The sequence below is a fragment of the Leptopilina heterotoma genome, unplaced genomic scaffold (genome assembly GCF_015476425.1).
Source record: "Leptopilina heterotoma isolate Lh14 unplaced genomic scaffold, ASM1547642v1 Lhet_11, whole genome shotgun sequence".
Taxonomy (NCBI): domain Eukaryota; kingdom Metazoa; phylum Arthropoda; class Insecta; order Hymenoptera; family Figitidae; genus Leptopilina; species Leptopilina heterotoma.
Window position 1 is genome coordinate 4008943 of NW_025110829.1, and position 18871 is coordinate 4027813.

Below are 18871 nucleotides of genomic sequence, written 5' to 3' on the forward strand. Positions count from 1 at the left end.
TAGTTACAGATTTTATTCAACATTTTTTAAGCAAATTTCTTATTATCTAAAGATTAATTTGTTTATAAAACTTTTTCTTTGTCAAAAAATATATTTCAATCATATAAATTAACATTTCAAGGAGGCTGAATATAGGTGAGCCTTTAGGGATTCTTCTCCTTTCCACTTGAACGATTACAAGAGATTGGAAAAATTAGGGAATTCAGTAAAAAGTCAGGTCATTTTATAAAAAGAATTAGAAAAATAAATTAAATTTCTAGAAACGCTATAAAATCTTTGGTTTCGGTGTACTATGATTTGAAAATTTTAAAAATCTTAAATTGTTATTCAATTTCTTTTACCCGAAAAACTTTAAAATCACGATTTTGAAAACAATTGAATTTTTTTTTCTAATTATTAAAAACTTTTCGTGGCACTACAGGTGTCAACAGTTAGACGTTCAAACTGAATTATCAATAAGGTTTGAGCGTGAAAAAATTATTGGTTAAGCCAGGGGCGTACCTTGAATATTGCGTGGGGTGTTCAGACTCCACAGTTACTCTTTCTAGGGTTAAATTTTAAAATAATTTAATTTAGTATATTTAAAGAATTTTATTAAATTAAATATTTAAAATTAAAAAGTTTAAATCATCTTATACAAAATTTAAAAAAATAAGTTTTTGAAGATGATCGAATTTTAAAAATAATTGATTTCAAAATTTTCTAGCGATTGAAATTTTGTACAACTTTGTTGATAATAATCGAACTTTTGTTGAATTTTAATTGAAAATTTTGAAAATTATTGAATTTTACGAAGTCTACATTGAAGTCACCACACGTTAATATATTAGAAGCCTTTTTTATTTTTTGTATATCTAATTAATTTTAAGGTGAATTTCTAAAAACATTTATTTTGATTCTTGAAAATCTTAACAAGGTCACAAGTTTTTTTTAAAACAGCTTTATAACCATAAAAATTGTGAATACTTAAAATTCTATTTTTAAAAGTGACTTTTTTAAATTGAAACTCTTTGAAGTTGCTTCATTAGGATTAAGGATAATACCTATCGAAGTTCTGGACTGGAAATGAATGAAAAATCAGTGTAAAATAAATTATTGTGACAGCCTTGATTTAATAGAGATTTTATGTTGTTTACTCAAATTGTTTTGGAGAAGCTCAATTTTTATTCAGGAAGTCGATTATGTAACATTTCTACTTTGACTTTTATTTTCACTTTATTGTTACTTTGATTTTCACTGACACTTTAAAAGGTTTTTATTTTTACTTTCACTCTCATCTTCAGTTTCAGCTTGAAAAATTTTTATTGTCACTTTCACTTTGATAGAAAGTAAAAATAAAAATCTGTCAAAGGGAAAGTGTAAAAAATGTAACAAAGTAAAAATGAACAGGAAAATAAAAATCTATCGCAGTGATAGTAAAAATAAAAATAAAAGTGCAAATAAAGATTTCTAAAAGTGAAAATGAATGTGAAAATTAAAATCTATCAAATGAAGGTGAAAATAAAAATCTTTCAAAGCAAAAGTGAAAATGAAATTCAAAGTAGAAATGAAATTACATAATCGACCACCAGGAAAATTTTCGTGAGTCGGGATTTTTATTTAGCAGAATGTCTCGAAAATTCTGTTAAGGGGCCGTACACAAACTACGTAAGGCATATTTTGAGAAATTTTGACCCCCCTCTCTCCATCGTAAGATACTTTCCATACATTAGTGACATTTTTTCTGCTGTTCGTAAGATTTAAACTTGAGCATTACGTAGTTTGTGTATAGCCCCTAATTGCATCCGTAACAAATCTGTTTCTTATTCAAATGACTGCAGGTAATAATTTTCGATTACATTTGACGTCATACTGCTAGAAACATAAATTTCGTATAAAGATGTAGAATAGATATTGGAAAAAGAGAAGTAAGGAAAATAATATTGTAATATATGCCAGATAAAAAAAAAGTTTCTCCCCGTAATATTCCTGAGAACGCAATTGCATGTTTGATTTTCTTTTCCCGAGGCAACGGTCACTTTAATATCCCTCAGGGGTTTATAAAGAAACTGATGTAACATGCGGTTGCAACATGTCAGAATCAGAATTTGTGGTTGATAGTGTTAAATCGAAAATTTGAATTCAAAATGAAACGTGAATTGACCTGTCGATCGAATATGGCATGTTAAAGACAAACCACCCCAGGGCGTCTAGAGTCACTAACAGATTGCCACGAGGAAGGACGATTTGTTGTTTATAATGTATACTCGGCGGGATATTGGACGTTTTTATTTTCTTCTTCGCTTTTTTAAAGTCTTTGCACACATGAATAACAACAGGCAGCAGCGAAGAGAGGAGAAATTGTGTTTGTGCTCGCAACTGAAAATAGTGATAAATAACGATCACGTTCCATTAAGATAAATCGACAGGTAATGGAGTCGGTAGATTGTAACTGACAGTGCGGTGATTGGATAAGTTATCACCGGATAAAGTATATACTGCATTATGCAATTCACATATAAGCAAGCCTAGGAGCATCGCGGTCACGTTTTATTATAAAAGCTTCTTTTGTTCTACAAAGGTAGGCGTTTATTTCGAATCTCATTATTGTATTTCACGCTTCCTTTTTTCGATGGAGAGAGAGAGAGAAAGTGGAGGGTGTTTCCCTTTTATCTTGATGCGCTTCAAATTGGATTGTCAACCCGGGATATGATGAAAGAAGATAACAGAAAATTGCGGAATACTGTCAAGAGAGTAAGATAGACGATCGGACCAAAATCCATTGAATCCTTCTTTAAACATTTTTGTGGTTTAATTTTGCGCTCGCGGTGTTCTCTCTTTGCCAGAGTGGGAAAAATCTTTCTTTGACGACAGAAATTGTTTCATGTAGAAAATTTTCTTCTTTTTTTCCTATATTTTCTAAGTTGAATATTTCTTTAAAGGAATCTTGTGGGAATTTAAAATTTGTCCTCACCTGGTACTTTTTTTTATCTTTTTATTACAAAAAACAGCTTTTTTTGTTCACAAACTAAAGTCTGAACATGATTGTAATTTCCATGCATTTCTGATGTCAAATTCTACAATTTTCGGACAATTCAACTTAAATGGTCAAGGGACCATTCAAGTATTACGTAAGCATTTAAGGGGGAAGGGGATCTAGCTATTGCTTACTTTCATTAGAAAATATGTCGCTAATGCATATAAAAAATCTTACGATGGGGGAGGGGGGGGGAGTCTAAAAACCTCAAAAATATGCTTACGTAATACTTGAATGGCCCCTAACCTCTAAACTACACCACATGAAAATTCAAGTTCTAAATTGCTTTTAAAAACTTGAAGTATAATTTAAATTTATTGAATAATAATTTATAATTTACTTGAATAAAATAGAATGAAATTATTCTTTACTTTGAAAATCCAATTGTTTAACAATTATTATTTAAACAAATTAATACCAAAACTTAAATTCTTTAAAACATTTTCATGATAATTAATTTAGTGTGGAAAATTTATAAAGACTTTCAAATAATAAAAAAATGTACACTATTTTTTATATTATTACTATTGGTATTAATATTATTAATATTTTTATTCCTCCAAATTTCACTATCTTTTCACTTAATATTGTTTCCATGTATACAAACATATCTTAGATACTAATCAATAACATAATTAAAAGTAAATGGTCAGAAATAGAAAAACACACAAACCTCTCGCAGGATGATTTTCTTGAAGCTCTAAATCTATGTTTGAATTCAGCATACTATCAATTCCAAGGAGAATTTTATAAACAAATTTTTGGTTTACCAATGGGTTTTCCAATATCTTCCAGTGTAGCTAATATTGTCATGGAAGGTATTTCTAAATCTTTCCCTCTCAGTTGACAGTAATAATTTTATTGAAACTAACTGGTTCCGAAAATCTATATGGACAGGCAGATATATGAATTTCTATGCACACCAACCTTTAAGTTATAAAATTGGTATTATATACACTATAGTTGATACCCGGTAAATAGGCTTGCATTAAAAAGTATAGAAAAAATTGAATTCCTTTTAATTCCTTTTTTGTCCTGAGTTTTGAATTCCCAATAAGAGTATACAAATAAAAGATTTTTAATTCCCTTTAATATCGTCACACAAACGTTGACCAAAGTATAGAAAGGTATTGAAAAGCACATAATTTTAGGTTAGGTGTAGAAAAGTATTCAATTTTAAATATAGGTATTTTTGGAAAATTTGATGCTCATGAAGTCAATTTTTTATGAGTAAGTGAAATAAAGGAAAGTAACAATTAAAATTAAATAAAGTTTTAATGCAAGTTTCACATTATACGTGATTTACATCAAAATCACACAGCACCCAAAATTTCTTGAAACTTGACAGGAAATCGCTCTGTTTATATTAGCAGACGAAAATTTGATAATAAATTGGGTGAATATTGCATGCAACATTGATACAATATTGCCTGAACAAGGCAAGTTATTATTTACAGTAAAATTTTTGCTCAAGTTCGATATTCAATATTTCCCTATATGCAGATATTTAAATAACCTCACATTCTCCATGAGTTTTACCACGCAATATTTCTAAATTCGCTGGGCGAGATCCTGTCTAGTTTAGAGAAATTCTCGGTGCTGTGTGTGATTTTATTTGCACTTTGGTAATTAGCACCCGATTACATGCACGTGGACAATCGCGGTTGACGCTAGTTATTACCAGTTAGAAAGTCAAGCACATTACAACTGTCAATGAAATCACTTTGAACAGATGAGCCACTTTTATTTCTTTTTTCATCCTTTTCTCAAGTAACTTGGATTTTGATTGGTCAATTTTTGTTTTGTCACCAGCAAGCATATGATTTACAAGTAGTCAAATTTAGCGGACAAAAAAGGAATTCAGAAGTATTTAAAATTTTCGTCTTCCTATTGATGATGAAATAATTTTTAATATCTTTTTATTCAAGCCTTCTTACCGGGTAGGTCTATAAAATTGTCAGATCAACAATTTCATGTTGAGAATCTTGATATTGTCAAAGAAAAACTTTATTATTTAATGGACATCCAATTGATCTGTTAAATAGAAAGATTTCACAGAGGTATAATACTCTTATTAATACACTCAGAGAAAAAGTTTATTTCACTTAACCAAACTGTTTAATTAACCTATTTTATTTGTCACGATAAAACAATTTTGTTGATTTAAATAAAAATTTGGTTCATTTTAATAAATACGTAAAATTTGTTTAGTTATTGGAAAGAAATTTTTTATTTGAAATTGTTTGTTTCATTTAACCAAATTTGTATTTTGAATAGAGAATATTGTTTAGTTAAATATAGTTTGTTCGACACAACACACAAATTTGTTTGATTCAACCAAATCATTTTATTTGAGTCAAACAAAAATATTTGCTTGTCTCAAAAAGTACATGTGTGAATTTAAAAATGGCGATCTCACTTGTCTACAGTCCGCGTTCGCGTCAAATTTATTAGTTAAATCGGTAAATCAAAGAAAAAAAATTATAAGTGTCGGTTAAATAAATACATTGTGTTTATTTTAGACTTACTGCATATTTAATTTGTACCATAGTGAGAAGAATATTTACAAAAAGGTTTTGTGAAGTTTTCAGTTGGTTGTTTCGAATAAACTTTTTTCTGAGTGCATGTATAAAAATCATAAAATATGTTTAATGTAATATTTTTAATGTTTTTTTATAATTAAGTAATTTTGTTTATATGAAGAAATATATAATATTTTACTCAATTGTTATTTATTTTCCTCTAATAATGTTTGAGTTTCCTAATTTAATATTTTCTAGTATACATATTATTGGTTAATTTATGATTTATTATATGTACAATTTTAAAATATCAATAATTGAGGAGCCGGGAAGAAGAACTCGCCGAGCGCTCCACTGCACACGCTATTGCTAGTCAAGCGACCCAAAATGTTCAAAAAATTGAAATTCGAAATTTTGATTTTTAAAATCTACTTCCTTGTAGAAAACAGAAATGCGCATCTTTTTTTCCTTTGACTTTTTTTTATAGGATAAAAACTGTAGATAATAAATGAAAAAAACTAAAAAAATTTTTTTACCAATTTAATTAAATTTCGAAACATAAATCGTCGTATCTTTGACAAATATTAATGAAATCACTTTATATTTGGTATGCACACTTATTAGGTTACATAGAAGACTACGAAATAAAAGAATTTGAAAAATCATTAATTTGTTAATAACAATTAATTATAAATAGTGAACGGTCGGTAATAGGGGTTTCTTACCTTTGACGAAAAAAAGTCTGTGGGGAATTTCAAAGTTGAAAAAACTTTCAGTGAGACATTTGTTTATTATAATATAAGGAAGTTTTCTGGAAATTTGCAAACTAATTCATTCACAAGTTTGGAAAATATAAGCGTTTTTCGAAAAAGCGGGTGACGCGCTACCGCGTCTACACGTGGAGAATGATTCAAAGCATCTCGAATGAACGTGGAACGATGTTTTATTACTTATTGCTTCAATTTAAAACAAAAGTTTAAATATACATATATAATTAATATTATTTTTATTTTAATTTAAAATTCAAAATTTTAGAAGTACAATAATTTTTAAAAAAGTGAAATATTTGTTCTGAAGTTTCATTGTTGTCTTGTCCTTGAGCCGTCTTTCAAATGTAAACAGACGATTTTAACCGTTTATTTTTATTTTTCGGGACGTTTCTCGTGAAACAATAATATAATAAATAAAAAAATACATATATATATATATAAAACTATTATTGTTTTTTAAATAATGTATTTAAAGTAGAGTAAATTAAAGTATTTAAGTATTTTTAAATTATGAAAAAAATATTTTCACATCAGAAATTTTTTTAAAAGTTTTTTTTTAAGTACAACAATTTTATGTTATAAAAGATTAATTTTAAAAAAATATTTGTTTCTCTTTATCTGTTACAGTTTAAATACATACCGTATTTCTTTTTACTTTATTGATAGTTTTTTCACTTTTTTAAAAATTATTGTACTTATAAAATTTTGAATTTGAAAGTAAAATAAAAATAACATTAATTATAAATGTATATTTAAACTATTGTTTTAAATTGAAGTAATAAGTAATAAAACATCGTTCCACGTTCATTTGCGTTCATTCGAATTGCTTTGAAATCATTCTCCACGTGTAGACGCGGTAGCGCGTCACCCGCTTTTTCGAAAAACGCTTATATTTTCGAAACTTTTTAATGAATTAGTTTCCAAATTTCCAGAAAACTTCCTTCTATTATGATAAACAAAGGTCTCACTGAAAGTTTTTTCAACTTTGAAATTCCCCACAGACTTTTTTTCGTCAAAGGTAAGAAAACCCTATTACCGACCGTTCACTATTTATAATTAATTGTTATTAACAAATTAATGATTTTTCAAATTTTTTTATTTCGTAGTCTTCTATGTACCCTAATAAGTGTGCATACCGAATATAAAGTGATTTCATTAATATTTGTCAAAGATACGACGATTTATGTTTCGAAATTTAATTAAATTGGTAAAAAAATTTTTTTAGTTTTTTCCATTTATTATCTACAGTTTTTATCCTATAAAAAAAAGTCAAAGGAAAAAAAGATGCGCATTTCTGTTTTCTACAAGGAAGTAGATTTTAAAAATCAAAATTTCGAATTTCAATTTTTTGAACATTTTGGGTCGCTTGACTAGCAATAGCGTGTGCAGTGGAGCGCTCGGCGAGTTCTTCTTCCCGGCTCCTCAATTATATAATAAATTATAAATTAACCAATAACATGTACTAGAAAATATTAAATTAGGAAATACAAATATTATTAGAGGAAAATAAATAACAAAATTAAGTAAACAAAAATATTTATTTAAATGAACCAAATACGTTTACTAAAACTATTTATTTGAATCAAACAAATCTTTTCTCTTGAAATAAACAAATTTTTTAGTTATATTAAATAAAATTTTTTGGTTAAGTGTAATAACCATTTGGTTAATACGAATAAACGTATTGGAAGAAATTTTTTGGTTGAATCAAACAAACGTTTGGTTGACTGTATAGCAATGCATTTATTTGGTTGATTCAACCAAAATTTGGTTGTTTCGAACAAATTTTTTTCTGAGTGTAATTTACCTAGAGAAAAGAAAATCAACAAAAACAATTTTCAAAGGGAAAAGATTATATGTATTACATATATTCAAAATTTGGATGAAATTCTTTTTAACATTTTTAAACAATATAATTTAAAATTAATTTTTACTAATTCTAATAATTTAAAAAATAAAATTTTTCCAAAATGAAAAAATCCATCAGAGAAATTTCAGAGGGTTGGATGTATATATGTCGTAGCCACATTGTGAAAAACCGCACTTCATGAAATGCCTAGACGTTTCATGAAGTGCAGCCACATTGTGAAAAAATATTTTTCCTAACGCAATCATAAAATAGGCGTTATTTGTCCCTACGTAGGTGAACGTAAAGTGAGTGTTTTTAGTACGTAGTTACGAAAATACTGTGAATGACAGTTCAGTTCAAAAAAGAGCATTGTCCTTGTTCGAGTATATTCGTAACGCTCGTGTAGTTGCAATTCCGTCCAGTAGAGACTCGCTCGTTCGTGTTGATTATTACTATTTTGATTTATGTCGAGATCGATCGTGTGAAAAATTCTGTTTTTATTCTTTAATGATATTATTTTTATTAATACGTCGAAGTACATGACTAGGTGACCGATGACTTGAGGTATTATAAAATGCGATTCTTTAAAATGTCGAAAATTATTATTATTCTTTTCATAACGCAATCATAAAAATGGCGTTATTTGTCTCTCCGTAGGCCAATGTAAAGTTATTCTTTTTAGTACGTAGTTACGAAAATACTGCGAATGACAGTTCAGTTCAAAAAAGAGCTTTGTTTGTGCTTGTTCAAGTATTTTTGTAACGCTCGAGTAGTTGCAATTCCGTCCAAAAGAGGCGTGATTATGTTTTCGTTCAGTTAACTACATTTACCGTGTCTTACAGCAGCAATACAGTATCTGTCAAATACTGAGAGTTTCTAACCTCCTTTTCGTGATCACTCGTGTGAAAAATTCTGTTTTTATTCTTTAATGATATTATTTTTATTAATACGTCGAAGTACACGACTAGGTTTCGGGGGGCTTCGCCCTCCGACGCGTCCGGTGGCTTGGGGTATTATAAAATGCGATTCTTTGAAATGTCGAATATTATTATTATTCTTTTGAGTTGGTTTTTGTGTAGTCGGGGGGCTTCGCCCCCCGAGCCCCCTGACCGGGGCTCCGCCCCTGGCCCCCGTCGGGGGGAGACCCCCCGAACCCCCCGCGCGATCAGCTAGTAAGTACGCTTGACAGTGGTTCTGTGTTCCGAATCTTATGTACGCGTTTCTCAACATTCTTTTCAGTTATATATGTTTTTCAGTGTCAACGCCTTTTTATGATTTTGTTATGAAAAGTATCGTGCGCAACACGTGTGGCAAAATTTTGGAACTCGCACTTCTTTTTCGTAACTCGTCTCCGGTGAGGGCGCTTTCGGCGCCCTCACCTACGACTCGTTACGAAAACTTAGCGCTCGTTCCAAAAAGGCCGCTAGTTCACAGTTGTTACGCAATGTACTATACTTTACAATGTGTCCAACATTTTTGGACATTTCATGAAGTGCTACAGCCAATTATGCATTTTGTGAAAGTAAATAAAATTTCACAATACGTCTAAATGTAAAATGCATTTCATGAGATGCCCAAGTCGTTGAATGCCGATAATGAAAAAATTATAAGTAATCTGTAAAACCATCATTTAAATATAAATAAAAGAAATTTAATTTTTTATAATTCAAATAGAAGATAAGTTATAAATTATCTTCTATTTGAATTATAAAAAATCTAGCTTCAGTATTATAATACTGAAGCTAGATCACTTTGATTTTTGTCGATCAGACAAATATTCTTTTTGCTATCGCCGGCACCGTTTTCTATGACGTGTGAAAAAGAAAATTCGCGAAAACGCGCTTTAAAGTTTTCGGTCCAAAAAAATATAAGTTTTTGGATACTTAAACTAATTAAATGTTACACCGAAAAAAATAAAATCTCAAAGTGAGAAGAAAATTCCGCTTAACAATTATTTTTACATTTTATTTTTAATATGCGAATATTCATTTACAAAAAAGAGGAATTTTTGTTTATATTTAAAAGTTTTTTTACTAAAAGATGGATTTTAACCTTTCTTCTTTGTTTGAAATTATTCCTCTCAAATTGAAGCAAATTTATACTAGAAAGAAGATTTTTAAGCTGTTTTTTGTTTTTCTGAACGCACCTTCAAACTGCTTAAAAAGTGACATTTAAAGGAAAATGTAAAAGAGGAAAAACCTCTCAATTAGAAATGAAAACTTTAGTGCCCATATATAAGAGGAAAAAATGCTGCAAAAGAAGAGGAATAGTCTACAATTGAAATTATTTTTTTTTCGGTGTAATCAGCTATTCATGGGTTAAATTTTAACTCCCCAGGGGATTCTATACAAGTCGCACCCATTGGGGAGTTAATGCCAGGGGAGTTAAATAAAGAGAGTTAAAACTTTACACCCAAATGCTAACTCCCCATAGAAAAAATAACTTGCGCGGGTGTTGATGAAGGGAGTTAGTAGGAGTTAGTAAATTAACTCTCTTTTGGAGTTGATTTTTAACTTGAAAAATTTCACTCCCAACTCCCGAGTCCGTTAACTCCCTAAATTTTTTACAGTGTACACCTCGTTAAAAATGCCTGCAGCCAAATTTGACGCTATTTCGACAATTTTAGAGTCGGAATTGACGTGTTTTGGGTTTAGGCGCCACGCAAACGAATTGAACGCTTCGTTCGCATTTTGAGTGTGTGTAAACACCTTTTCAGGTGTATACAAGGTGATACAAGGTTAGGTAAAGAATAGAACGCATGAAGGGGCGGAGCGCGCGCGCTGGGGTCTGCTCGAGCATTCACACGTTCTCGACGGTCGGTCACAAAATCTGTTCTACCTTCGAAAATATGTCGAATTGGCCTTTAAAATTTTAAAGACATATTCTTCGATAGTTTTGGAATAGATTTAAGACAAAAAAAGTCGATTTTTTAAGCCTATAAAGGAGACTATACTGCTTTAAGATTAAAACAACTTTTAATTTTCTCTTTAAGATCATTTAATTTTCAACACAAGTTATCCCATTCATCAGCTTAAACAAGACTGTTTATATAGTCTAAGAGGGAATAAGAGTATAAAAAATTGGAATGAGAAATTGCTTTCTCATGTAATTGTTAAAAGAACGCAGTAGTGTACAAAACACAAGTCAATAATAGAAGCGAATATTGAACAAATAGTACTCAGTCCAGTTCTTTCGAAAAATGAATGCCGTGCACATAAAGTAGATACCTACTCGAAAACCACAAGTTATTCTCTCTCTCTCACACTAATGGTCGTTCACTTATCTTACCGTTTCACTTACTCTTACTACTCTCAACTATTATGCAGTGCAGTTAAGTTCATTAAATTATTAAATATTGCTGTGAGAATAATTAATTATACATTTCATTTTACGTCAATTTACTATTTTGTACCCGAAAAAAAAGAATAATCAAATTTACCATGAGGAGAGTCAAACTTGAAAAAGGTTAAGAAAAAATAAATGTTTTTTATTTATTTATTATTAAATTCTAATAACCGTATCAAATTTAAACTAGTTGACAATATTATTAATTCAATATTATGAATATTGTTGACATCCATACTTACATTAATTACAAAGTAAAATCCACGCATGATCTAATTTATTTCATTGGTAAGGGATGTTTCTTAAATAGGAAATTTCCCCCATCGATTGCGTAGCCGAGAGGCTTAATGTAAAAGCGTGCGATTTATAATTATATGCGTATATTTAGTTGTATGGTTAGGTAGGTGTTCAATCCCGTATGATTGTAAGATTTTCTTTTTTTTTAATGATTGGTTATTGTTTTTTTTATATAAAATTGACGAAGTAAATAAAAGGAAACACTCGTTTCGCGTCGCGTCGGCCATTTATTGACAGGTTCCGCGCCTGCGTTCCCTCATTGTGAAAATTTCGAAGTAGGGGACTGAGTCCAGTTTCTCTACTATGCACACTGCAGCGCGCCTTATAATCTTCGCCTGTGTTTCAATGCTCTTTACAGTGACATTTGCAACTAAGGCCCTCTATACACTATACGCAACACCCTAAGATGCTTGATGGAAATGAATTAATGTACTTTTACTGGACTGAGTCCAGTTTTTTCAATATTGACTCCCAGTTTTTCAAACTCTATTTTTCTCAGTGTAGGAAAACTTGTCGATTTCAACAGCAGGGCAAATAAACATTAAAATGAATAGATAAGGATTTGTTTTTTTTTTACTTTGAGAAAATGCCTTCAAGTAGAGAAGAATTATTATAGTCAGACGCGAGAGGCACTTAAGTCCTTGTACTAAATTCTCATTTAATCCGAGAGGTATCCTCCACTAATTAAAAATCTTCTTCAATAAATAACGATTACTTATAGTTTTGCTTTTTCGTTTCTATTTTTATAGATCAAAAATAAACCAGAGGCGTTATCTTTATCTTTTTTTTTTGATTTTACAGGATAGTGCAGTTGTTATGTAAGTGTAAATGTTGCTGACATGCAATATAGAGAGTCAATTACTGCTCTTCTTGCTCTCGATTCTCCTACGCAATTTTCATATATATGAACTTCTTTTTAAGTTTTAATACAGTATTTTAAAATATTACTCGAATATTTTCTTGTCATATAAAATATTTACAGTCCCGTATCTTCGATAGTATAATGTTTATAAGTAAGACAATATTTCTGTTTGAAAGATGCAAAGATTAGAATACGATCGGCGAATAAATTGTAGAGATTAAAGTGATTCTATTCATTACGTGATGCTGTGGAATCATCGTATGTAACGGAATTTCATTGGACCTGAACATTCCACCTTGTAACCGAGTTTCTATATTCCTTTTATGTTCCACATTTAGACGATTTTATTTTTTTCAAACCATATTTTGTTATAAACTTCTGTCATTAATTATAATAGAAATATTTTTGTCTCTTTTTTGTTTCAGGTGAGTGCATGTTTCTGTTTATATTAATTGCTCCGTAGGAATCGGTGAGTTATTTCTGCCATTAAGATAAAAGTTTTTAATTATCTAGATTTTCTCTACAATTTGAACATTGAAATTAATTAAATTAATTAAAATTAATAATTTTACATTCTTGAAGAAATTTTTTAAAGATTTTTTTAATTTATCGAAATTTTCTCCACGACAAAAGGGACCTTATGACAAGAGTAAATAAGGTCCCTTTTCTCGTGGAGCGTCACAATTGTCTGTGAAACGTGCTTTTGAAAACATTATTAGTTTAAATTATAATAATGATTTTTATTTGGAAAATCAAAGTTGGAGTCTATTCAAGCGCCTAGTCGAAGGATTTCTTCCTTTTTTGGAGGGCGGAGGGGAGAAATGTGGAAAATGGTGGAATTGATACAGTCGGAGAACAATGTAGACATTCTGCGATATTCTCGGAAGTGTAAAATACGTGAATAAGGCATAAATCTTCTAGTCGGAAAATGTTAACGTGAGTGCACGATTTCGCGACATAGACTGATGACAGGGAAGGTAATGGTGACAGGATGAGATATCCATATATGCGAAAGTCAAAATAAATAACCCACTTTAACGAGCCTTTCGTCCTTGCTCTCTCGGTGGTTTGAAATATAGGTTACTACGTTTGGAATTTTTTCATATAATAAAATTATATTTCCCCTTCAGATTTATACGAAAACCGCGTCAGGAATCTCAACGAGATTCGCCAGCCCGTGTGGCCAGGCGCGCTACTCCTAGACGCGTCGGAAAAATTATGACAACGATATTAAATTTCAACTGTGATTTTAATTATGGAAAAAAAGAGAAAGGGGTAAAAAAATGCAGAAAAAGAACAAAAGAACGCAAGGGATTTTTTTTAGACGATGTATATACGAGGCTATAATGTAACAAGTTATCCAGCTTTATTATTTTTTCACATACCTAAATAAAATATTTTCGTTAATTGTTCAATACATTATACGTTTACAAGAATCACAGTCAGTTACTTTTTCATCTTTTTTTACATTTGTCACCTAGTTTGTTAATTTTCCCAAAATTTTTAATTAAAAGTTTAGTTTTCAAAAATTTTTAATATATTTGTGACGCGCAGTAAAAAGAAAGTCTTATTTTAAGGCAGCAAGGCAGTCTTAAATTAAGATGCAACATTTTTAATTTACTTTTTACTGTGTAAGAAGCAAACGAATTATATGTTATGTCCGTATTAGGATTAACTTGATTAAAAATTCCTTTTTAATTATTTAAAAATTCGAAACCAGTTTTACTTAAATATTTTTGATGTAATGTAGACTTGAACATCAATAGTTTATGATAGTAATTGATTCTTTTTCTGTATTTTTACTCAAAAAATCATAAACATAACCAAAAAATTTTTGCTTCTTAGGTACCTTTCTTGAAAGCGCGTCAAATATATATTTTAATAAATCTTAATTTTATTTTCTTTAAACTTTCCTCGACTAAAATCTTATTGTTAGTTGACTGAATTTAATTCGTCAAAATTTTTAATTTTTGGAATTCCTATTCATTTGATTTTTAATTGATCTCAAATTAAGTTGATATAAATTTCAATTTATATCAAATACATTTTAGGAACAATTTAGCAGAATATGATAAACTATTTTTTCATTTTCTAAAATATAATTTTTCAGATTATATATGTACTGTAATGTATAAAAATCATAATTAGGAAAAAGTTTTAAAATTATATTTGAGTAAAAATTCCTGAAGTGTAACAGCAAATTTTGAGATTTACTTTTTGTACTTGGTAATACATGAAAATGAAACAAAATTATGAAATAATTAAATGCCTAGAAGGATTTTTCACAAAAATTAAATTTCACTTAGTTCTAAATAATTGAAGTTTTTTGCAATGTTTAATTAAAAAATTAATATCTGCAACAGAATAAACGAATCGCTATAAAATTTGGTATGTATATGCAGAAAATGATATAGTTTTAAATGAAATAATTAAAAAATTAAATTATTTAATTTTTATAATTGTTATTGTAAATTTAATTGTTTATTTATAAAATAAACAATGTTCTTAACTTCGTAGGAAGTTCGTTCAATTTTCATCGTAATGGATATTTTATAACGATTTTATACCTGTTTGGAAATTCAGAGTCCGGCAATTAGGAGCAAAGTTATTAATTTTTTTCTGTCGGGCGGCACGTTTGTTTACCGCGCAGCCACTATGGTCTGAATCTACAATTTACTGTTCAAAAAAGTGTACAGCCCACAGATTTTGTCGAAATCTCGCAAATTTTTTATAAAACACTCAAAAATAAATTTTTAAGAAACTTAAGGAAGCGAAGCACTTCTTAGAATTTCGATTTTTTATTATTATTATTTTAATGCAAATAACAAATAAATGATGACTTTAATAGCTTTTCTCGAGGGGGTATTTTCTAAGAAAAATGGTGTACACAGTAATCCCTATTACGCACATTACGGCTAATACATGACTAATACCCTTATTACGCTAGTATTACGCTAATACGTTATATTACCCGAATATTACGCTATATTACAGGAATATTACACAATGTTACAGGTGTAATTCTGATGAATCACAAGTTTTAAACGTTCAAATGAACGAAATATTTTGTATTAAAAATATTTTCATAAATTATTGATTCGAATAAAAATTTAAAACTTAGATTCTACATTTAAAAACTTTAAAAATTAATTTTTTTGATAGTAACTCAAAATTATTGTCATAAAAATTGAATTTGAGGAAGAAATAAATAAATTTCGTTCATTTGAACGTTCAGAACTTTAGGATCATTAATTATGAGTATTTTGGATGAAATAAATAATAAAATTCAGTTATAAGTACATAGGGTAAATGTGGGTATTACCGTGGTTTGAAATCTAATGCAGACTTAGTCAATAGATTGTGAACAAACCTCACAAGATATTTGTATAATTTTTTTTTTAAATTGATCTTTGACTTTATTTGATATAATAAAAAAATTTAGAATGTCGTAGTGCGTATATTTTATTAAATAATAAATATTTTTGAAAGTAATGCAAGTGCTGGTATTACCGTGGTGCACAAAGCTTCATGATCGGAATACCGTGTGCCATATACCGTGGATGATCTAGTTACCGTGTGCCTTATACCGCGAAAATTTCAACTTGTAGAATTCGCAAACGGTTGAATGAAATTAAGCAAATTTAAAACAATGGTTTATTAATTTAACAATAAATATTCTTATATTTTAGCAGATACTAATAATAATCACAGAATTCGTTATAAATCTATTAATAACTTTATTTAGTGCCTTTATTAAGTACATACATTCCTAATAATATCACAGGCACACAAAAAAATAAAAAAGTCAAAACCCAGAGGTCACACCCCCCTATCCCAATGTTTTTGGGGTCGCTGAAACCGAATATGACCATGAAAAATTTTTCTCATCGGCCATTTTCCCGCTACCACCCCCTTACACCTGCTCCCGGGGGTTGGAATTTCAGTTTAAAAAGAAGTGGAGTAGGGTGTCTATTCCTATGTTTTTTGGGTCGCTAAAACCAAAAAAGACTACCAAAAACAAATTCTTCCCTCCCTTGACCCCCTACAACTCCCTTAACAACCCTGGGGTGAGGGGTCGAAATTTGAATTTTCACGAAAAGTCGATTACGGTGTCTAAACCTACGTTTTTTGGGTCGCTGAAACCAAAAAAGACTACCAAAATTAAATCCATTCCACCCTCGACTCCCTACAACCCCCTGCAATAATTTTTGACAATTAATATTTAATTTTCAATTTCCCAAAAATCAGTTCGTTTTATTTGAAAAAAATTATTGCAGAGGGTTGTAGGGGGTCGGGGGTGGAAAGGATTTGATTTTTGCAGTCTTTTTTGGTTTCAGCGACCCAAAAAACGTAGGTTTAGACACCGTAATCGACTTTTCGTGAAAATTCGAATTTCGAGCTCCCACCCTGCGGGTGTTAAGGGGGTTGTTGGGGGTTAAGGGAGAGAAGAATTTGTTTTTGGAAGTCTTTTTTGGTTTTAGCGACCCAAAAAACATAGAAATAGACACCCTACTCCACTTTTTTTAAACTGAAATTCCAACCCCCGGGAGCAGGTGTAAGGGGGTGGTAGCGGAAAAATGGCCAATGAAAAAAATTTTTCATGGTCATATTCGGTTTCAGCGACCCCAAAAACATGGGGATAGGGGGGTGTAACCTCTGGGTTTTGACTTTTTTATTTTTTTGTGTGCCTGTGTATTTAATTAAATATTTTTTATGAAAATAGTAATTATTATTAAAATAACAATAGTATTTGGTGTAAATCATTTTGAAATTATTTTTTAATTCCTGCGGTTCTCCTTTAACTTGAAAAGCACGATTTGTTACTTTACATATTATTTTTAATGATAATAACGACCCACGGTATTTAGCGCACAAGTTCAAAACGTTATCGAATTACCGTGTTGATAAAATAAAAATAAAAATACGTTAAATCATAATTTACCACGAAGTTTTGACTTTAAAAATACATTAATTAATCGAATATACAAAAATTAACAAGTTTAAAAGTATTAATAATGAAAAAAGCGATTTATATAAAACTGTATTTTTGCATTACAATGAGCAATTTATCAAACTTCCGCACCTACAAAATTTAGAATTTTTTAAAACGAGAAATGTAAGCTAAATAACAATAATTTTTTATTTATTAAACACATACAATATGAAAGTAACTATCTGAATTTTTTTGATTAACAAATTGGAATATAAATGGTAAAATTTGACAAAAATAGCGAAACCACGGTAACTCACGCACCCACGGTAATACCCACACTTACCCTAATATTTACTCTAAATAAATAAATAATGCACATGAAACGAAATAAAAAATTTTCATTAATTTACAAGAATAACGAGAACATTGTTTTAAATCATGAAACACTTGAAGCATTTAAAATCGAGTTTAATGTACATAGTAACTTAAAATTATTTTCCTCTATTTGATGGCGTGGTATACTGTACAAATATAATTTTTAATATCATAGTACCCATGAACATCCATATTTATAAGAGTCAAATTTCTGTGTTTGACAATCTAGTTAATTAATTATTTGATAAATTGAACTATGCAAATAACAATACTATTACGCGACTATTACTTACTATTACACAGCTATTACTCGGTAATACGCTATATTACTGACTATTACGCACCATTACGCACTATTACGGGTATTACATAGCTATTACCAGGAATGTGTATACTCCAATACGCAAGAAAATACCCCCTCGGCTTTTCTTCTCATATATTAGGGAAAAAGGTGTTTTTTCTCGATATTGCATAAATATTATGAGTATTAACTTATTAAGGACAAAAAACGATATTCCGACAATAAAATTTTTTTTTTATAATTTTAAACAAGTTTTAATTGTTAAATTAACAAATTAATAGCTCGCTTGTTTATAGTAGAACAAAATTTGTTTCTTTTCTAATGGCTTTTGAATTACGTCACTATCAACAGCTGTACATAAATATTGTTCACAAAATAGTATTTATTAATGTTATAAACAAATTAAATTAACAAATGAACTGTTCATTTGATTACAGGAGAAATGGCTATGAAAAATGTCTATATATAAAATATATAAACAAATAAACAATTCATTTGTTAACTTAATTTGTTTATAACATAAACAAATGATTACTTATGAAAAATATCCACAAAAAATATTACTGGTAAGGTGATTTTAAAACGCTTAGAAAAAAACGAT

The 18871-nt window shown here is 29.5% G+C and overlaps 1 protein-coding gene across 3 annotated transcripts in view; it reads left to right on the forward strand.

Moving 5' to 3' along the window:
• Nucleotides 1-18871, forward strand: part of LOC122503507 (autophagy-related protein 16-1-like) — a 180477-nt gene that overhangs the window by 111945 nt on the left and 49661 nt on the right. Inside the window, exon 11 of one of the 3 annotated variants that reach the window (XM_043614079.1) lies at nt 13420-13813. The exons of 1 other annotated variant lie outside the window; for it this stretch is intronic. In XM_043614079.1, the coding sequence (XP_043470014.1) occupies nt 13420-13566 (147 nt within the window). In that variant the 3' untranslated portion in view covers nt 13567-13813. Of the gene's footprint in view, nt 1-13419; nt 13814-18871 lie in introns of those variants that run through there. One more of the 3 variants, XM_043614086.1, reaches the window with a different exon arrangement.